Source organism: Eubalaena glacialis, chromosome 19, assembly GCF_028564815.1.
Source record: "Eubalaena glacialis isolate mEubGla1 chromosome 19, mEubGla1.1.hap2.+ XY, whole genome shotgun sequence".
NCBI classification, from domain to species: domain Eukaryota; kingdom Metazoa; phylum Chordata; class Mammalia; order Artiodactyla; family Balaenidae; genus Eubalaena; species Eubalaena glacialis.
Genome location: NC_083734.1, coordinates 57,232,081 through 57,253,612, shown reverse-complemented (window position 1 = coordinate 57,253,612; position 21,532 = coordinate 57,232,081). Strand labels below are relative to the sequence as shown.

Sequence of the window (21,532 nt, the reverse complement as noted above, 5' to 3'; positions counted from 1 at the left end):
TTCCTGACTTGCAGCGACGGGAACAAAGTTACCTGCAGCAGAAAGCCGGCAGTTCTGGCAATCACCGACAGATGGCGACAGGGGCTGCTCATGGCTGGCCAGTTGCGTCTTTGCCGAGGTTCTAAGGAAAGCAACTTCTCTAGTCCCTGTTGCACTGCTTCTTGGCTGCCTGACTGGTATACCCTGGTTCCGGCCACCTTGGGAATCAGGACCAGGCCTGTTGGACCTCCCAGCACCGCCCCACAACCTGCCTGTTCCAAGGCTAGGTTTGGTCATCTGGTTCACCCCAGTTCCACCGTCCAGCCCCTGCTCACTCCCCTCCCCGTCACACTGAGTCTCCGGGGGCCCTCGTGTGTCCCCTTGGGGCAACCAGAGATGGGACAGACAAGCAGAGATGGAGCCAGGTGGGCAGACAGGAGTTGAAGCACAGAAGGCACTGGAATTCCGAGTGTGATGGAGCGGATAGGCCTGGTTTGGGCGCACAGAGGGTCGAGGCCAGGCCAAGGCAGTAAGTAGATCTTGCCTGCAGCTCTGCTGACCAACAGGAACCACACCCCTGCACTTAATTCCTCGCTCCCCAGGGAGAGCGAGGTACAGACACCCATCCCCTCTGCTGGAAGTTTTTTGATGACTTTATCTCTGGCACGTTGACAGCCTCTCCTGTTTCCTTTCAGTTTTGCAGGAAGGAGGCAATCAGCTCTTTGATGTAGAAGCATTTGATCAGGAAGTGGGGGAGGGGCAGATGAGGGGGGAAAACCCAAGGAGAAAGGCAGGCCGGGGTCAAGACGATGGATGGGGTCGGGGTGGGGTAGAGAGAGGGTCTTCTGGTTCATCTTCACCACGGGCTTCAACTTTGCTTTTTAAAAATTTAGGTATAACTTACCTTCCATAAAGTTTACTCCTTTTAAATGTATAATTCAATAATTTCTAGTCCATTTACAGAGTTATACAACCATTACGAGAACCCAATTTCAGAACATTTCCTCAAACTTAATAGTGACATTATTTTCAGTGAATTTCTCCTTAAAGGCCCAGAATTTATGGGACTTCCCCTTCTGGGAAGGAAAGAAGGTACCTTTCCCATAACTTGACACCGGGGTCCCGTTACCAGCCCACACCATGAATTAATATTTTTATAAATCTTGCAGCTGTCTAAAGAATAGTCCAATTTCTTGCTCTGTGTGTGTGTGTGTGTGTGTGTGTGTGTGTGTGTTGCATATCAAAAGCCTTGATTTGTTAAATGCTGTAATTTTCATTAATCCTTTTTTGGAATCTCTTCTTTGTGTAAAGCACTAAGAGGCTCAGAAAACGGAAGTGGGCTAGACCTCTCGGGTCTCAGGGCAGCACAGGAAAACAGAAAGATGAAGGGAACACACAGGACTCAGGGCAAGGTGAATCAGCACTTCTGGCTCTCTCTTTCCTAACAGGCAGCACGTATAACACTCAACCTGCTGCCTTGGAACACGAATGGAGAGACAGGCTTTTCTCTAGTTAGTGCTCCCCTATAATGAAGTGCTGTTAACGCTTGGCTTGCCTGCAGTGGTCCTTTGAAACACACACATTCTACCAGCTTCTGGAAATGTCTGCGAGAAGGTCGCTGTGGTGTGAGACAGACGAGCAGTGGGGTCAGGATGGTTACAGGGGTGCTGGGGGTGGGGAGGAAGCTTCTGACCTTCCTGAGGCCTTGGGAGCTGGGGTCATCTTCAGCGTGAAACTCACACATTCAAGCTCAAGGCCAAGTGTGCCCCTCAAAGTCAAATATTAGAAGTTTTTAAATGGACCACTTGCTGTTTCATCCCACCCCTGCTCTTCCTCAGCACAGGGGCAAGAGCCGCCAGGGACAGTTTTGTCTTTGCCTGGGGCGGCCCTTGGGAAGGAGGAGGAAGCAGAAGGTGGTAGTGGTGATGGGGAGGGCGGGGGGGATGGGTACTCCCTGGCAAGTTCATCAGTTTGGTTCCCGTGGCCTCATCATCCTGTTCCCATTGTGCTCCTGGGTCAGCAGTTTGGGCAGCTTCCACTGCCTTCTCGAAGCCATTCTTTCCCTGCCCTGCCCTGCCCTGTGCAGTCACCACCCTTTGAGTCATGCGTCATGGTCTGGTGGACAGAAGTTTGGGGATTACTATGGACAGACGTGGGTTCTTACAAGTAAGTTATCTCATCTTTCTGGGTTGTGAGGAGTAAAAGTGAACACATGTGCATGATGTGTGTTGAGGAAACAGGAGAGTAAATGATGGACCAGCCCATTCACGTCTCTGATCTCATTTTAAGCCTCCCGTGAAGGGGGCAGGGTGAGGAGTAGTGTTCCCATTTCACAGAAGGGGAAACTGACTGAACAAGGATACCCAAAAAGCCGGAATGCAGCTCAGGGCCGGGACACAAAGGCTGGACCCTCCCCACTGTCCTGTCCCCATTGTCACAATCAGGGGTCCCCCGGAGGCCGGCTCCCCTCACCCACCCCACACTTTCAGTCCTGCTCCCTGGAGAGATCTCAGGTTATTACCTGTGATTCAGCAGAGACGCTGGAAGCCAGCGCTGGGAGAAGGCTGCCCCCTTAGACCCCTGTCCCTTTGTGCATCCCTGGGCAGTTGGGAGGGGGCTCTTTGTCCATGGTGCTGCCGGTGCTTTCCCTTCCAGGTGTGCAGACCACTGGCCTCTGCTTGAACCTAGTTTGAGATGTGACTTAGGTGAAGTGCATGTCTTACATGCTCGGTTGGATGGATTTAACACGCTCGCACCATTTTAAGTTCTATCCCTTTCTTCTCCCTGGGGGTGGAGTTTGGCAAGAGGACGAGAGAGAGACCTCAGTGCCCTGGCCTTCTCTGGATTGATCTCCAGTCTGGTTTCCCTTCCCCAGGAAGTGCGGTGGGCATGTGAGCCTGGGGCGATGGGGGCCCCGTGTGGTCCCCGCTTTCGTGAGGTCTTACAGTCTTTCCATGAAAAGGAGGGCACGCAGTGACACCTGGGCATAGGTGATCAAATACAGAAAGAGGCATTGCAGGACACGGAGGTGAAGGAGGGGGCTCAGAGAGGCCGGAAGAAGGAGGGGGTCTTCTGAGAAGATGGCTGAGTATGGCTGTGAAAGAGTGAGTGGCGGGCATGGGGGAGGCTGAGGACGGAGGAATGGCCTTGAGGAGTCGTCCACGCCCCTGCCACTGTGGGTGCCCCATCCCCGCGACTGACCCTGAGGAGCTCACGACCATCTCTCTGCAGTGGAGCCAGGAGCAGCCCCAGGGGGACGCTCCCCTCCCGAGCCCCCGCCCCCCACCCCACCCCCCAACCACGGGTGCCCGGTGAGCTCCGCAGGCCCCGGTGCACCGGCTCTCGATCCCGGCTCCTCCCTGAGGGTGGAGAGATTCTCTCCAGGTCCAGGTGCCTGCGAGGGGGGACAGGGCCTGCGTGGAGCTGGGGCAGGAAACCTGGAGCATCCCTCCAAGGGACGGTGAGGGCTCCCAGGCCCCTGGCTGGCACTGCCAGCCCTCTGCTCACCCACAGCTTCCTCATCCTCTCGGTCTCAACCACGGCACGTCCAGACCCAAGCAGAACAGCATGGTACGGCCGTCACGTTGGCGGTGGACGGTAGCCCTGGGACTGTGGGATGCCCCAGAACGTGGGCTGCTCAAGCCACCTGGGCCCCCAGAGGGTCAGGCCACGCTGGGGTAGCTTCCCTAGAGAAGGGCAGGAGGACGAGGTGTGGGCGGTCCCGGGGAGTCCCACAGAGAGGCAGGCCAGGCCAGACGGGAGCTTCGGGGTCAGGCCGCGGATGCTGGTCTCACCCAGGCTCTGGCGGGAGGGAAAGTAGCTGCTCCATCCGTCCCTCCCCGCTGCCCTGCCCCTGACTGCTTCTCATCTGGAGTCCATCCCTTTGCCCTATGGATCTTGCAGTGATGAAACTCCGAGCCGGTGCATTCCACCACCACGCAAGCACTTGGAGAGCAGTAGGTGCTCAGCGGATGTCGGCGGCCCCCTCCCGGCCATTGCCAACTCACCCAGCTGTCAAGCTCCGCTTCTCACCACCAGCCACAGGCACCCGCTTCTTCCTGCTTCTCAGCCCAGCCTCTTGGCCACAGTCAACCCACTGCAGTGGGTAAGACACTGTGGGTGAGACACTCCCTCCCTGAGGCCCCCCTGGCTTTCCTTCAAGCTCAGGAGGAGGAAGAGGCAGAGCTGACGGGGAGCTGCTGACCTTCCTGGGGTGGCGGCTCTTAGATTGTGCTGCTGCGCAGAGGGAAGTTCCGCTGAGCGGCCCCACCCTTCAATTTTTTCTGGCCCCTCCCTACCGTTCTCGGGGCTCAATGCTGCTGCCGCCAGTCTGCCCAGGGAGCCCCCATCCATCAGCACGTCACCCTTGCCGGCTGGTCTCTGAGCATGTGCATCCACACTGGGAACAGGATCCCAAACTTGGTGAGCGGCTGTATGGTTGCAGGACCCCCCCGCTCCCCGAGAAAGAGGGTTCAGGCCTGCAGCTGGTAAGTTTCATCTTCCCCTACCTCATGTGCACTGATGGTCACTAGGGAGCAGTGGGGCAAGTGCCACTTCCTTTATTTTCTGACGTCATGCGGTAATTTTGCATCATTCTATTTCTTGCTTAGGGCGAGCAGGAGGGTGTGGCGGGGGTCAATTCCTCTGGTCCTTTCCTCTTTGCCATAGTTCAAGTGTTTCTCTATCTTTTCTTTCTAAAGACAAGTGCATCCCGTAGACTATTTGTAAAGCATATGTCTCCCTAACAAATCCTATTTTCCTATCGCCTTTCATTAGAGGACAGACTTATTCCCTCAGGAAAAGAAACTGGCTTGAGGATACCATTACCTCATATTCAGGTATTTTTATAATTATGATACTATTTACTCCCTCAAATTAGCTATTATTATTATTTTTTAAAATAAATTTATTTATTTCATTTATTTATTTTTGGCTGCACTGGGTCTTCGTTGCTGCGCGCGGGCTTTCTCTAGCTGTAGCGAGCGGGGGCTACTCTTCATTGTGGTGCACTGGCTTCTCATTGCGGTGGCTTCTCTTGTTGCGGAGCACGGGCTCTAGGCGCGCGGGCTTCACTAGTTGTGGCGCATGGGCTTCAGTAGTTGTGGCATGCAGGCTCTAGAGCCCAGGCTCAGTAGTTGTGGCACATGGGCTTAGTCGCTCTGAGGCATGTGGGATCTTCCCGGACCAGGGCTCGAACCCGGTCCCTGTATTGGCAGGCGGATTCTTAACCACTGTGCCACCAGGGAAGCCCCTAGCTATTATTATTGACATTTTACAGGAGTCACGGGTTTTGGTCAAGGTCACGCCAGTGGTACGTGGACAAGCCACAACCTAGCCTCCTGCTTCTTCTCAGTCCGGTGCATCTGCCTCTTAACCTTGACATTCAAGACCTTGGCAATGACTTTTGGTGGCTGAACTGAAAGATATACATTTCTGGAAACTTTAGAGCCAGAGCAGGAAGGGAAGGGCATTCTGGGGACTCCAGATGGTGGCATTCGGAGTTACTATCTGCAAGCTCTCAGGTGACACATCACACGTTAGGACTAGTTTCCTATGCTCGTGTGGCCATTCTGGGCGAGCTGGGGGCACTTGTCACAAGGAATATGTGTGTGTATATTTAGAGTCTGAGCTCCCCGAAGGAGGAGTCCCTGCAGGCTTGCTGAGACCTGCTCTGTACTCAGCCCTGAGCTGGGTCCAGTGGGAGCTGCATGGGAAGGAAGGTCACAGACCGAGGACCTTCAGGCCAAGTGGAGGACACATGTCCAAGACGAGCAATCATTCAGGGACTCTGGGGTCATTGTGCCACCTTGGAGGTCCAGGCCTTGAGCCGGGGCTGCTCCTGGAAGGGCTGGTCCCCAGGGCAGTCGCTCTGTGGGTACTGTCCGGGGCCCTCGCTCCTCCCCCAGGGCGCTCACCCTGACCACCCCGACTATGGGGAAACCGAGGGAGTTACTGGCTGGACTAGGAGGGACCTTGACACTGCGGTTTGGAGGGTGGGAGGGAAGGGGAGGTGAGCTGTGGGACTGGGGAGGGTCTCCTTACTGGAAATACGTACAGAACCTGCAACACGGCCGGGGCGTCTCAGGCCCCGGCGGTGGCCTTGCTTCCTCAGCGAAGACCTCCATCTTTTCAGCAGCTCCAGGAACCGAACCGAAAAGAAGCTGAATGAGGAAACAGCGAAGCATGAGGAAAAGCAGAAGTAGGACCCTGGAGGCCTGACACTCCTCCTCGAGGGGGGACTGAAGCCTTGGGACCAGCTGTGGCCTGGCGCTGTTGCAGGTGACATCTCTGCTGGAGAGATGGCCTGGTGGTACCAGGCCACGTGGCTGCCCCCAGCTCTGCTGCTTCTCTGGATCCCAGGTGAGGGGCTACGGGGGGGGGGGGGGGCGGGCAGGGGGAGGAGGGAGGGTGTGAGGGGGAGAGCTGCAGGGGAGGTGTCAGGAGACTCAGAATGGGACGCCCTCTGTCCACCGCATAAGGCACACATCCTCGGAAGGGTAGGGCTGAGGGTCTGTCTCCCCTTCTGCATCCATCTGGCCTTAGATGAGCCACAGTGGGGCAAAGATGTGGGCCCGGAGGAGGGGCTTTGCAGGAGGTTTGGGGATGAATTATTACAGGAAGAAGGAGGGCGAGAGGCAGGCACACCAGAGTGAGTGGCAGGGTGACCACCAAGTGCACCCGGGGACATGTTTATTGTCAGGAGGCTCCCTGTGGTTCACGGGTCCCAGGGGGTGGAGGAACCTCGGGGACCAGGCAGGGGCAGGCCTTGGTCTCAGGGTCATGGAGGTGAATGACTGTCCAGGGCGGCTTGAGGGGCAGGGGCCTGAGAACTAGGGGGCCAGTGGTCTCCAAGGAAGGGAGATGGGACTCCCATCCCATGGGGAGAGTGGGGCAGAGCAGCTGTGGGACAGAAGGGGGAGGCTTGCTCCGGGGAGAAGAGGGCGTCCTTGCATTTATTTCTCTCCTAAGCCTCCAGGAGCTTTCAGGGCTCTCCTCAGATTGCTCCTGCAGTCTTGCTAGGTTTATTCCTAGCATTTTTAATTTGGGGGTTGTTTTGCTTATAAATTGATGTTTTCTTCAATTCTATTTGCCAACTAGTTGTCAATAGGAAAGCTGTGAGTTTTTGTGTATTAATTTTGAAATTGGTCATCCTCTCACCACTCATTTTTAAAAAATATTTATTTATTTGGTTGTGCTGGGTCTTAGTTGCGGCTGGTGGGCTCCTTCGTTGCAGCTCACCGGCTCCTTAGTTGAGGCTCAGCAGCTTCTTAGTTGCGGCATGCAAACTCTTAGTTGCGGCATACATGTGGGATCTAGTTCCCTGACCAGGGATCAAACCTGGGCCCCCTGCATTGGGAGTGGGAGTCTTAACTTCCCCACCAGGGAAGTCCCACCACCCATTCTTCTACTGACCCTCTAGGGTGTTCATGGGATCTGCCTGCATGGAGGGTTCGCTGTTTCTCTGGTTTCCTCTCTCATTGATCACGGGCTGGTTTGGCCAGAATGATGTCCAGGACAGAGGCGGCAGCAGTCATGCCTGCCTTGTCCCTGACTGGGCAGGTGTCCAGAGTTTCCGTTAAGTGTAAAGAAGGCATCCCCTTGTGTTTTTAAAAACAGCAGCATCAGGTGTCGGACGCTTTTTCATTATCTATAGAGATGATTACAGGCCACACCTCATTTTATTGTGCTTTGCTTTATGGCGCTTCATTGATACTGCAGGGGTCTTTTTGTTTGTTTTGGTTTGTTTATTTGTATTTGTTTTATTTTTACAAATTAAATGTTTGTGGCAACCTGCATCGAGCAAGTCTATTGGCTCCATTTTTCCAACAGCTTTTGCCCACTACGTGTCTCTGTCACATTTTGGTAATTCTTGCAATATTTCAAACCCTCCACCAGCAAAAAAGATTACAAGTCACTGAAGGCTCAGATAATGGGTAGCATTTTTTAGCGAAGTATTTCTTAATTAAGGTATGTACATTGTTTTTTTTTAAGACATAATGTTATTGCACACTTAATAGACCATAGTATAGTGTAAACATAACTTTAATAAACCAAAAACTTCATGTGACTTGCTTTATTGTGATATTCGCTTTACTACGGTGGTCTGGAACCAAACCTGCGATATTGCCTAAGTATGCCTGTAATTTTTTCTCCTTTGAACTATTCAAGTGGTGAATTATATTAAGATATTTGGCTGGATTTTAGTCTTGATGTATTATACTGACTTCATGATAAGAATTAGGGAGGTTTTCCTGTTTCTTTATCCTCTGCAAATGTTTAAATAAAATTGGGATTGTTTGGTCCTTGAAGGTTTTGAGAGAACTAACTTGTGAAACTCTCTGGGTTTTGCTCCTCTTTTTTTGGAAAGGAAAGAAAAAGGAACTTCTCTTTTTTTCTTTCCCCCCAGCTTTACTGAGGTATAATTAACAAATAAAGATTGTGTATATTTATGGTGTATAATTACAGTGATGTTTTGATACCCGTATACACTGTGAAATAATTATATCATCTCACATAGTTATCACTGGGAAAGGACCCCTTGATAACACTTACCAGTATTGGTCTACATTAAAAAAATCTTTTCTGGGCTAATACTGGTAATTTATACTTTCCTAGAAAATCACCAGTTTTGCCCAAGTTTACAAATGCTTTTGTAGGGACTTGCAAATTACCCCGGGCTATTTTCTTTTTAATTGTGTATGTGTGTCTTCTCCTTTTTTTCTTGATCTGGCTTCGCACAAGAATGTCTATTTTGTTGTTTGTTCCTCCCAAAAGAAAAATCAGCTTTTCAGTGTATGTACTAGTTCCATGGTTTTTCTTTTCCTAATTTACTAACTTCTGCTCTGGCTTTACTCTTTTCTCCTGGGTTGGGTGTGTATGCATGTGTTCCTCTCTCGACTTCTTGCGTTGGATGATTCACTCGTTTATCTGAGATTTAGTGGGATGAGACTTTGCGATTCTAAAGCAAAACATTAGGACAAAAAGGAATATCCTGTTAGAAGAGATAGAGACAGACAGATAGACAGACAGACAGAGAGGGACAGACAGACAGGGAGAGAGAGATAATGAGAGACAGAGACAGAGACCCACAGAGAGACAGAGGAACAGAGACAGGAAAAAAGAGACAGTGAGAGACAGAGTGAGAGAGACAGATGGAGAGAGAGAAGGACAGACAGACAGAGACACAGGGAGAGAAACAAAGAGAGATGGAGAGATAGAGCAAAGGGAAGGTAGACCCTGGAGACAGATGGTTGGGTACTGTGGGTGGGGGTGATGGGGTGACCCAGACCAGGGAGGGGAGCCGAGAGCCAGGCAGAGAAAGATGACAATTCACAGTCAAGGAGAGGCAGGGAATCGAGTCTGGGTGTGGGGACCAGGAGCAGCATCTTAAATGAAGGAAGGGCTGGGACAGACATTTATCTATTAAGCACTTGGTATGTGTCAATTTTACGGATTTTTGTTTCTCTAGAAAATCACACATTCATCCAGATTTACGCATTTATCTGTAGAGAATTTCTGCAAAGGGCTGTCTCTGATTCTTTTAATTTTCTCTGTCTCTGTGATTATTTTATCTTTTCATGTCTTCATTCAGCTGGACAGAGGGTTATCTATTTTTATTAGATTGAATTTTCTGAAATTCCTTTTTTCTTCGTCAAAAATAGTAGAATGTCAGCAATTTCGTATGGTTCAACCTAATATTATTTGCCAGGCATTTTACACCCATTATCTCATTCAACACCCCCAAATGTCATGTGAGGCTTACCAATCATCACCACATAGCAGATTAGGCATCTGAAGCTCGGAGAGGTTAAGTTACTTGCCCCCAGAACACACAGCAGATATGTCATAGAACCGACAAAACCCAGATTCTTCTTCTGGCCTTTCCACTTCACTGTGGCAATGGCTACAGAGCATCTCAGGAAACGTCACACCTGTGACGGGGCTAGGAAAGGCTTCTCTGAAGGGCGTCTGCCACCCAGGCCAGGAGAGGACGTCCTGATGGGCCCCCGGGAGCGGGAGGATGGGAGTTGGCAGTCAGCTTTGGACACCTGTGGACTGAGAGCTGCGTGGGGTGGGAGACGTGCTCACACCCAAGTGTTTGTTGAGGGCCTACTATGTGTCGGGCACTTGTAGACATTGAAGATATAAGAAGAAGGCCCCTGGAGTTTACATTCCAGTGTCTTCAAGTGATTTAAGAACCTGAAAAAGCAAGTGAAATTAAAGAGTTCTAACTCTAGCAAAAGAGAGCAAGCCACCCCTCCCCCACCACTCTGGGGGCCTGATCACAGAATTACAAGGGTGGTGAGGAGTGGTACCCAAATGCATCAGGGAGGGGGACGTGTCCTCGGCTTGGAGGCTAGCATTAACGTCACATGCATCATCTTAGTCCCCCAACTCCCCTTAGCTGAGGACTCTCTGGGAAAATGGCAGACATAAAATCTTAGACACAAAACATGAGCTTCCAAAAAAAAACCAAACAAACACTAGCTTCCCTTGAAAATTAAGTCTACAGGAGCTGGGCAAACTGAAGTAAGACCCAGGATGAAATGAAGGTTGTCATCAGTAAACTTTCTGTGTGTGTGAAGGATTTTTTTTTTTTTAATCCACAAAGTTTACCAAGTGTATCCAGTCTTTTTTTGTGAAATATTTGGCAGCCCTTTCTTGGCCTTGGTGCGTATTCCCTTGGTGGGAACAGATTGCTGCGAGTGGTTCTTCAGGTTACTGAGCTGCTCAGGGCTCAGGGTGAGATGTTCTCCCTCAGGAAGAGCCGGGTGCTTGGAGGCGAGCTCTTATTGTCTAGACAAGTTCGGAAGTGGGAGGTCCCTGGTTGGTGAGGGGTGGGAAGGGCAGAGGAAAGGAGGTTGGGATCTGGAGGAAGGAGCTGCTGTGATCAAAATCTTAGGGGTGTGGGCTTCCCTGGTGGCGCAGTGGTTGAGAATCCGCCTGCCAATGCAGGGGACACGGGTTCGAGCCCTGGTCTGGGAAGATCCCACATGCCGCGGAGCAACTGGGCCCGTGAGCCACAACTGCTGAGCCTGTGCTCCGCAACGAGAGGCCGCGACAGTGAGAAGTCCGCGCACCGCGATGAAGAGTGGCCCCCGCTCACTGCAACTAGAGAAGACCCTCGCACAGAAACGAAGACCCAACACAGCCAAATAAATAAATAAATAAATTTATATTAAAAAAAATTTTAGGGGTGACAGCGTGGACGGGGGAGGACTCTGTGGCTGATGGCAGGTGGCTGGCATGAGATGGGGGAACACTGGGGGGTGACCCCCAGGGCGCCCCTGACCCAAGCCAACCTAATGAACAGCCAGACTCGGTTGTGTTTTCCAGGCTGTTTGTCCCTGAGTGGCCCCAGCAGAGTGACAGGCATCGTGGGGGGATCCCTGAGCGTGGAGTGTCGGTACGCGGAGAAATACAGAGACAACAGCAAATACTGGTGCAAAGTCCCATGTTTGTTTTCGGGGAAGATTGTGGAGACCAAAGCATCAGAGAGAGAAGTGATAAGGGGCCACGTGTCCATCAGGGACCATCCTGCAAACCTCACCTTCACAGTGACCTTGGAGAGCCTCAAAGAAGACAATGCAGGAACGTACGGGTGTGGGATCACGGTACCATTTTCATTTGACCCCATCGTCCAGGTTGTGGTGTCTGTGTTCCCAGGTGAGCCGTGCACACCCCTTCCCCCTGTACCAGCAACAGGGTTACCTGAAGAGTGTCAGGTCAGAATAGCCAAGGCAGAAATCTGATCAGAGACCAAACTCCTTGTGTGTGTGCGTGTGAGAGAGAGAGAGAGAGAGAAAGAGAGAGAGAGGGAGAGAGTCAGGGCGCTGGCACCTCTCCTCAGTCTTGAGCGATGGGAAGGTGCCTGTCAGGGGAAGGAGAGGCCGAGAGAGTGAGTGTGCCAAGGAGAGAGGAGGGAGTGCTGGGGGCAGCCCCACAGAAGGTGGGGAGCTGAGTGGAGAGGCGGGACAGGGTGGGGGACCGGGTGCCGAGTGCAGTGGGAATGCTAACAGGATCTGCAATCCAGACAGCCGTCTCTGGCAGGCAGCGTGTGGCTGTGACTTGGGGTGGGGGGAGAACGAGCCTGGGAGTGGGAGTGACTGTGGGCCCTCCAGAGGACCCTGACCTCATCTGCAGGATGGAATCAGGACCGTTGGGGACCTGTGTCCTGTTTGGAAACGCTCACTCGGCCCCGGGAGGGTCCTGGGGAGACTTTAGCTGCAGGGTCCTCCATCCTGCCCTCTTCCTGAGTGAGCATTTTGTGTGAAATCAAACAAAAAAGGTATTGGCGAGTGGTGGGAGAGTCAGAGAGCACTCCCTGGGTCTGATTTGTGTTTCTGCACCAGCACCAGTGTCAACCCACCCTACTACTGTGGCCGAGACCTCGACAATCACAATCAATATTTCAACCATGTCATTCACCACCCTGGCCATAGCGAGCCCCACCTACAGTGCCAGCAATGAGGAGGAAGCCATGCAGGGGTGGGGGTAAGGCGCCCGAGTCCCCATGTCTTGGAGGTGGGCTTCCTCTTGTCCATTTGGGGTCGGGAGCCCCATCCCTGTTGGCTGGGGACCTCTGGCTCCCTTGTACCCAGGCTGGAAGCCGGTCTGTATCTCCTAGCGTGGGTTGTAGGGGTCAGGGTGAACCTGCCCTGGGCTCTGAGAGAGGGCTCAGGCCGGGCAGAAGCTGGGGGGTGGATGGAGGGAAAGTAAATTTAATGAGAGCTGATGATATCCTACCAGGCACATACTAAATGCCACACATGAATGTTCTCGTTTGTTACTCACAACCTTTACCATTATTACCCTCATTTTACAGACCAGTAAACCAAGGCTCTGAGAGGTTAAGTGATTGGCCGGGTCATGCAGCCACAGAGGCAGGCTAGGCTCCCAAGCCAAGTTTGTGAGATTCCAAAGTCTTAGATTCTTTCTTCTAAATTCGTGATTCTCGATCCTGTTTTTGGGGGGAGAGGCCAAAAACCCCAGGAGAATCTGACAACATTTATAGATTCTCTCCCCAGAAAATACATACTGTCAGAAACCGTTTCCGGGGTTCACAGACTCTCTATTCTGACACCACCTGGTGCCCTGCCAGTTGATTCTGGCACTGACCGCCTGGAGTTAGCACAGACCCCAGCGTCCCATAAGACTCCTAAGGCACAGTCCCATAAGACGGCTGACTTCAGAAGTGCCAGAGGACTTTGGGGATTCCCCAGGTCATCACATTTCTGATCAATTGGATGCCAATTTGGGGGTTCCCATGGGAAGTGCTGTACTTACATTTTTATCATAAAGGATAAATGTCAGGACCAGCCAATGGAGAGACACTCAGGGCGAGGTCTGGGAGGGTCCTGAATGCAGAGTTTCCGTGCCCTTTCCCAGTGGAGTCAGGGGGCATCACCCTCCCAGGACATTGATGTGTTCACCAGCCAGGAAGTTCCTCCAAGCCTTAGTGTTCATAGTTTTTATTTGGGTCTCATGACGCAGGCATGACTGATTGAGTCATTGTCTGCATGACTGACCTCAATCCCCAGCCCCCCTTCACTTCCCTGAAGGTCAGGCTGACTCAGAGCCCCAGATCTCTAATTACGTGGTCAGTCTTTCTGGTGACCAGCTCCCATCCTGAGTCATGCCATCTCTCAGCAAAAACTCAGGCAGATCTAAGGGGCTCGTGAATAACAAACGTACTCCTATTACTAGGAAAATCCCAAGGATTTAGAGTCTTCCTTCCAGGAGCCAGGGGCAAAGGCCAGTCAGGTTCTTTATTACATGACACTCCCAAGGCCCCTCCACTGGCTTCCTGACAACCCAAGTGACAATCCTAATAACAGGCAAGGTGAAATTCAGGCCCCAAATATGCCACTTCCAGAAACTGGCTCTGCAGATACACACCTGGGGGACAGAGCTGGGTTTTGTATGGCTGAAGCCTATGCAATTCATAGCGGGCGGGGGAGTGCATCTTTAAGAAAAAGACTAGAGCTTTATGGATGCAAACTAGGCATTAAAGAAGGGGCCCGAGCAAGTGAGGGACCAGAAACCCCAAATTATGTCAGCTTCCCAGGAACTCAGCTGTTGCTTGTCCAAGTGTGAAGTGGTATAGTTACAAGGTGATTTTTTGCAGCCATGTTTGTAATTGCAGTAGACTGGGAGAAATGCCCATAGAGAGGGAAGAGTTAAATAATTTATGGTCCGTCCGTGCAACGGAATACTATGCAGCTGTAAAAAAACAAACAAACAAAAAAAACACACCCCGAAGGACTTCTTTATGTACTGACATGGAAAGCTCTCCAAGATGCATTGTTAAGTAAAAAAACTAGTGTTTATACTCTGCCTCTTTTGTGTGAAAAAAGGACATATATAAAAATAATATACATTCGTATTTTCTTGTATCTGAATAAAGAGCCTCTGGAAGGTTCTTAGGTACACCGTGTGTGTGTCTGTGGGGGGATTTAGGTAGATGGGGGATGTGTAGAAAGGAGACTTTATACCATCTACAGTTTTTTCAATGGGACCTTATCTAACTATTGAACAAGAGAGGGAAGGCGTGATGCCCCACCTCACCCTCTCTCCCCTCAGGCTCCAAGTGCCACTGGCCTTGTTGGCACTTCTGCTGCTTCTGTTGGGGGTCATCTCACTGCTGGCCTGGAGAATGGTTCAGAGACAGATCAAAGGTGAGTGAGTTCCTTACACCTGCCGCCCCAGGGTAGGCAGGCCCCGCCCACAGCCTCTGGTCTTCGAGGCTCTGTGTCCTGGTGCCCAGAATGGTCCTCAGATGCATCCCCTGAGACCACATATCCCGGGTGACCCTAGAGGGCAGACCCCAGAGGCGGTGTCCTGGCATGGCGGATCCAGGCTGTGGGAGATGGCTCCCCGAAAAGAGGCGTTTCCCACAGCGGGGCCTGGGGTGGGTGCATGTGAAGCAGTGTCCCTCTTCTGTCTAAACCCTTCTGTGACCTCCCACACTCTCCAAAGTCCAGGTCCCCACAGGACAGTGAAAGCCCTCTGCAATCTGCCCATCCTAACACTCTGGAAGGCAGCTGTTTCCCAACTTCTTCTGCGTTTGCTCTGGGCGCCTGGGGTGCCCCCCTGCCTCTCTGTGGCTCACTCCTGCTGGGCCCTAAGCACTGCTCTCAGATTTCCTTTCCTCTGGGACCTTTTCTTGGCCCCCAAAGAGCAGCTTAGGGGCCCTTTCCGGGTGGACCTCGGTTCTTCCACCATCATAGCCCTTTTCACACCAGATTGTCACACCTGCTTCCATGCCTGCCTGCCCACCAGCCCGTGCGACTCCTTAAGATCAAGGACCCTGACTCAAGAAAGTACAGTACTTGTTGAATGAATGTATTATTTAATATCGTCACATCGGGCACCCCAGGAAGCTCCAGGCATCTTGTGGTCCAATCGCTCTTCTCTGAGCTCAGATTAAAAGAGAGAATGTAGGGTGCACCCAGCATCCTCTCCGGCGCTCAGTAAGTAGGTGCTCAATAAACAGTTGAGCAAATTAAATAAACAGAAGAACAGAGGAACCAGTGAAGCTGTGGTCTTGTTGCTGGCTGGAGGCCCAACTGTCACCTGGAGGAGAGCAGGTTTCTGCCTGAGCTGGAATGTGAGCCTTAAGTTTGCTTACTGGGCTGAGGGTTCTTGATTCCATGTGCACAGGGCTCTGGGGGGATGTTCATTCGTAGTTACCAATGCTGAGCTTTTCAAGGTTGCTCTGCTCCATAGCTGCAGTGCTAACTGGGAGTTGGTACTTTCTGGGGGCCGGGTGGAGGGGACCCTGCATTACTCTCTCACCTCCAGCCTCCCCGTGGGGTTCAGCCTCTCCCCCCAGCACAGCTCAGGCCTTTAGGAGAGAAATCAGCGTCAGCATATGTGTCCTTGGTGGATGGAAAGAAAACCACTTCCTCTACCCCATCTGCTGTTCCCATATCATTTTTGGGAACCCTCCCCCTAAACTTCAGCCCATACTGCTTACCACATGGGGGTTTTCCCAGCCTGGATTGCCTCAGATCTGTGGGTCCCAGCCATCTCCACGGTGCCCTTTCACCTAAAAAGCACCGCCCCCCCCCCACCGCTTAAAAAAGGGATGTGTGATCGCTGTAGAAAATAGGAAGAGTAAGTAAAGCACGAAGAAGGAAATAAACTCACCGTAATAAATAAAAACGGAAACTTGCACCACCTAGAGAAAACCAAGCACGGGCATTTGAGTCACGTCCTTGCAGTCCCTTGCGTATCTGACTTCTTAAAATGTTTGCATCATACTGTAATTCCACTTTTAAACCTTAACATAGTGTATGATTTTCCCTGCTAATAATGTTCTTCTGAAAATCCCTGACTCAGAGTTGACTTGTGCGGGTGGATGACACCTTGTTACGTGATATTTGTTTAACAGGAGAAAGGTTTTCTGTTCAAGTAGCCTGACTGTCCCTCCCCTGCTTTGCGTCTCAGCTCCTGTCTCCTGGCTGCATCTGGGGTTGTCTTCCCAGTGTCCTTGCCCCTCCCGCCTCAGCCTGATGCCTGCCCTACCACCCACTCATGGTTCTTCCCCTCAGCCCACTCTTGTTCATTCATTCATTCACTCATTCACTCACACAGCAAAGCTGTCCTGAGCACCTATTGTGCACCAGGGCCTGTGCCGGGCTCCTGGGGACACTGTCATGACCAGGATAGACTGGGTCTGCCTTCAGGGTGCATCCCGTCCAGCTGGCTGCCACCCAACTCTTTCGATGCCAACTTCCCTCCCCAGGAATGGACTCCCGTCCCTTCCTCACCAGCCCCCTTCCTCCTTCCCATCAAATCACCCATCTCAGCTGAAGGGACGGAGGGTAGTGGGGCACCCGCCTGCAGCATTTGGAACAAAATGTGTTCATATCTCAGAGCCCCTGGTTGCATGTTCTGCTGAGTCCCCTGGTGGGGCTTAGCAAACACTTCTGTCGTACGTGGCCTTGTGTCTCCTGAAGGTGGGTATCTCACCTTTGACTTTGGGGCCCCCTCCCTGAGGCTGGACAGTGTCTCCCCGCAGCATTTAGTAGACTGGGCCCTGGAGTTGCCTGGCGGTGCACCCAGACCTAGAGCATTCTGGCTGCGTGTGCATCACCTGCTCCCCATCGGCCCCGGGTTGAAAGGGCCAGAGGTGCACAGAGTTTTGCTCAGAGGCAGGACGCCTGCAGAGCCGCGCTGCAGGAGCCAGAAGCAAAAGGCTGTGACCTGAGCTGCGATCCCTCAGAGCTGACGGGGCCTCGTGTCTGGGAGGCGCAGACTCCCAGGCCAGAGGGTCAGAGCAGATGACCCTTGTGACTTTGTACAGTTTGATGCGGCTCTAGGTCTCCGCAAGGACACTGCCTTTTGTTTTATTATTTTATTTTAAAACATGTAGGGCTTGTTCAAACACAGATAGCTGGACTTCATCCCCAACGTTGATAATTTAGTACATCAGCAGTGGGGCCTGCAGATCTGCATTTTTTTTTTAATTGAGGTAAAAAAATACCTACCGTAAATTTTTTTTTTTTTTTTTGGCTGCGTTGGGTCTTCGTTGCTGCACGCGGGCTTTCTCTAGTTGCGGCGAGCGGGGGCTACTCTTCGTTGTGGTGCGCCGGCTTCTCATTGCGGTGGCTTCTCTTGCTGCGGAGCACGGGCTCTACGCGTGCGGGCTTCAGTAGTTGTGGCTCACGGGCTCTAGCTCGCAGGCTCAGTAGTTGTGGCGCATTGGCTTAGTTGCTCCACGGCACGTGGGATCTTCCCCGACCAGGGCTCGAACCCGGTCCCCTGCATTGGCAGGCGAATTCTTAACCACTGCGCCACCAGGGAAGCCCCCTACTATAAAATTTGCCGTCTTAACCATTTCTAAGTTTACAGTTCAGTAGAGTCATGGTATATTTACATTGTTGCAAAAGAGACTCCTAGAAATTTTTCATCATACAGACACTTCCTTTTAAATGAGTGTCCTTCCTTTCTTGTCTCTCCCACCTGGGAATTTTTTTTGTTTTTGGCCATGCCACGCAGCATGAGGGATCTTAGTTCCCTGACCAGGGATTGAACCCATGCCACCTGCATTGGAAGCGTGGGGTCCTAAACACTGGACTGCAGGGGAAGTCCCTGGGGAACATTTTTATGAGTGACTGTTTGGAGAACTACCTTTGTTTGGCCCCTCTCCCCAGGCTGGAGCCTTCCTGCTCATTCGTTTATTCATTCATTTCCTCATTCACTAATTCACCCATTCAACAAACCCTTGAGTTCCTACCATGCTACCGGCCTGAAGCGATAGGTCCCCAGGGCTGAAGTCTCTAGGGAAAGGCCTTCCTCCGGTTGGACCATAGGGATCCCCATCCCTGCCTTGCTCTGGGATTCAACCTCCTTTCTCTTCTCTTGTCTCTTTAGCTGGTGAGAATCCAGAGCCTCCCCAGAACCCCAGTCAGGTAAGAAAGGCTACTGCAGGAGGTGTGTCTGGGTAGCTGGGGGGAGCACAGAGGATGTTTGGGGCCTGCACTGTCCCATCAGCCAGTGGAGGTCTGTGTGGATCACACATGGATGGAGCGAGGTGCTCACCCCGAGCGGGAAGAACAGTGCCTGGGAGATCCGGTCACTGGGTCGTCATGAACTCTAGCCAGTCTCTTCCCACTCCAGGGATAGTGGGGTGAGGGAGGGTCCTCCCAGCCCAGCTGTTGACCTGACCATTCAAATACTCCCCAGAGAGGACCAGAGTGTGGGAAGGGGGAGGCCGAGTGGGAAGAGTGGGACACTCAGAGCAGAGAGGGAAAGGGGAGATGCTTGCAGAGAAGGAGGGACAGAGGGCCCTCTGGGCTGGGCCGTAGAGGGGCTCTGTGGACACCCAGCAAGCCCTCACACCTCCTGCCCACCCTAGGCTGCTGAAAAGAGTGAACTCTGCTATGAGAATCTAGAGCTGCAGATGTGGCCCCTTCCAGAACAGCCCGTTCGACCCACCCAGGAGGAGGTGGAATACAGCAACTTGGTGAGTGCAAGGGCCCAGCTCCCATCACAGGGACCCCGGGCTATGATAGAGGCATCACCTTGTGGGGTGGCAGCAGGCAGAGAGGCGAGTGAGGGGAGGGGATCCACAGTGTTTCTCTAGGACAAGGACACGTAGAAAACGGGGCAAGTGTAGATTTTGCCAAAGGTTATCCTTGTAGCTGGGGGTGAGGGAGTGGGGTGGGAGATGAAGGAGCTATTGAAATGGCCAGTGATAATCAACAGTCAATAAAGTACAGCATTTATTAGGCACCGACTATGTACCATACACCCAGCGTTAAAGACTATGATTTCTCACTGTTTTGGTCCTATCATCTCTTTGGAATGAACTCTGCTTTTCAGATTTTTATCAATGACCCCCTGTGGGTCAACCCTTCGGCACAGCCATTGTAAAGTAGAATAATGGAAGAGGTTGCCTCCCAACCCCACCCGTCCCAGGGTCGTAAGCCACCCATTAGTGGAACAGTTTAGACAGAGGCTGAGGGATCAGTTGTTAGAGAAGATGAGGGGGAGATTTAAGCATCAGACACGTGGCCCTGAGACTAACAACATCCTTGTTTTTCTAACTTGGTGACTAATGTAGACCCCAGGGAATCCCCCGGCTCTGAGGCCTGGGACTTTGTGCTGTGTCTTGACCAGGTCAGGTGGAGCAGGAGGGTGGACAGGATCTTGGAGACCAGCCCTTGCAAGAGAAAGAGGCCGGGACAGTGGGGAAGGGTGGAGCCACCGCCCCCCAGTGGAACCTCTCTAAGGCCCTGTCTGGTGTCTCCCAGACTCCACCCTAAGCTGGGGGGTTCCTGCTTCCCCTGCCTCTCCTGAGCCTCTGGTCTCTGTCTCTGCAGGGGCTCGCCAGTGAAAATCTTCACTACACCTCCGTGGTATTTGATTCCCGAAGCCGGGATTCTAAGACGGACAGAATTCCCTCCCAGAAGCCCCAGACGCAGGAGCCAGTATACACCATGGTTAAGAAGACATAAGCTTGTGTCTCCAGGCTTGCCAACCGGAGGGCTCTGTGGGTCACAGGAGGCCCAGGGCTCAGCCCCCACCCACGTCTGCCTCTACCTGCTCCCCTTGATGGTGACCGACAAGGCAGCTGGGCTCCCCAGGACTGTCCCTCTTGTGCCATCAGCCAGGCTGGCTTCATTGAGGACGACCGGGAGTGGGGTTCTGGATGGACCTGTGGGGAACCTTCCATCCTACTGGCTCTCGATGCATCTCTCCTGTCTTCTCTGCTTCATCCCAGCTCTGTGTGTGGAGGGCAGGAGCTCAGCCCCATGTGACTCCAGGAAAAGATGTGGCTCATGTAGGGTGGTACTTTCGAATAGCTTTGTAAATCACAGCCCCATGGAAATGTCTGGGATTGCTGGGGAGTGGGGAGAACTGATGGAGAGCCAGAAGAATACAAAGGCACTGAAGGCTGGGTCCCCCTCATCTTACAGACAAGGAGACTAAGACCCAGAGAGAAGAGAGTCTTGCCCATGGCTCCAGAACTAGCGGCACGTTTCTCTGGACTCTTAGGTTTACTGTTAATATAAGAGATATTAATAAAGTTTAAAGTATCTTAAGAGAGAAGAAAAATTAAAAGAAAAATCCTTTCTTTTGAAGGCTGAATAATATTCCATTTATGTATATATCACATTATGCTTATCCATTCATCTGTCAGTAGATACTTGGGTTGCTTCTACGTTTTAGCTCTTGTGAAAAATGCTGTTATGAACATGGTGTACGAGTATCTCTTCGAGACCCTGCTTTCAATTCTTTTGGGTGTATACTCAGAAGTGGAATTGCTAAATCATATGATAAACTATTTTTAATTTTTGAGGAACTGCAATACAGTCATCTGCAGCAGCTGTACCATTTTACATTCTCACCAACAGTGCACAAGGGTTTCCAATTTCTCCACATCCTTTTCAACACTTGGTTTTGTTTTTCCGGTTTTTGTTTGTTTGTTTGTTTTAATAGTAGCTATCCTAATGGATGTGAGGTGGTATCTCATTGCAATTTTGGTTTGCATTTCCCAAGTGATTAATGATATTGAGCACTTTTCATGTGCTTATTGGCCATTTGTATATCTTCTTTGAAGAAATGCCTATTCAAGCCTTTTGCCCATTTTCAAATTGATTTTTTTGTAGTTGTTGAGTTTTAGTTGTCTATATATTCTGGATATTAATCCTTGTCAGATATATGATTTGCAAAGATTTTCTCTCATTCTGTGGGTTGCCTTTTTACTATGTTGATAGTGTCTTTAGTGCACAAAACTTTAAAATTTTCATGAAGTCCAATTTGTCCATTTTTTCTTTTGTTGCCTATGCTTTTTGGGTCATAGTCAAGAAATCATTGCCATATCCAAGGTTGTGAAGATTTTGTCGCATATTTTCTCCTAAGAGTTTAATGGCTTTAGGTCTGACATTGAGGTCTTTGATCCATTTTGAGTTAATTTTGTATATGCTGTTATGTAAGGGACCAACTTAATTCTTTTGCATGTAGATATCCAGTTTTTCCAACACCATTTGTTGAGAAGACTGTCCTTTCTCCATTGAATGGTCTTGACCCCCAAGTCAAA

General features: G+C 51.4%; 1 protein-coding gene across 1 annotated transcript; it reads left to right on the top strand.

Annotated features, from left to right (window-relative positions):
• The first annotated feature begins 6,278 nt into the window (after positions 1-6,278).
• Positions 6,279-20,530, top strand: LOC133080121 (CMRF35-like molecule 8). The gene is made up of 7 exons (XM_061175985.1): positions 6,279-6,339; positions 11,317-11,646; positions 12,333-12,474; positions 14,563-14,657; positions 18,361-18,398; positions 18,845-18,952; positions 19,812-20,530. Exons 1-7 carry the CDS (start codon positions 6,279-6,281, stop codon positions 19,944-19,946), a joined length of 909 nt encoding a protein of 302 aa, XP_061031968.1. The 3' UTR covers positions 19,947-20,530.
• The last annotated feature ends 1,002 nt before the right edge of the window (positions 20,531-21,532 follow it).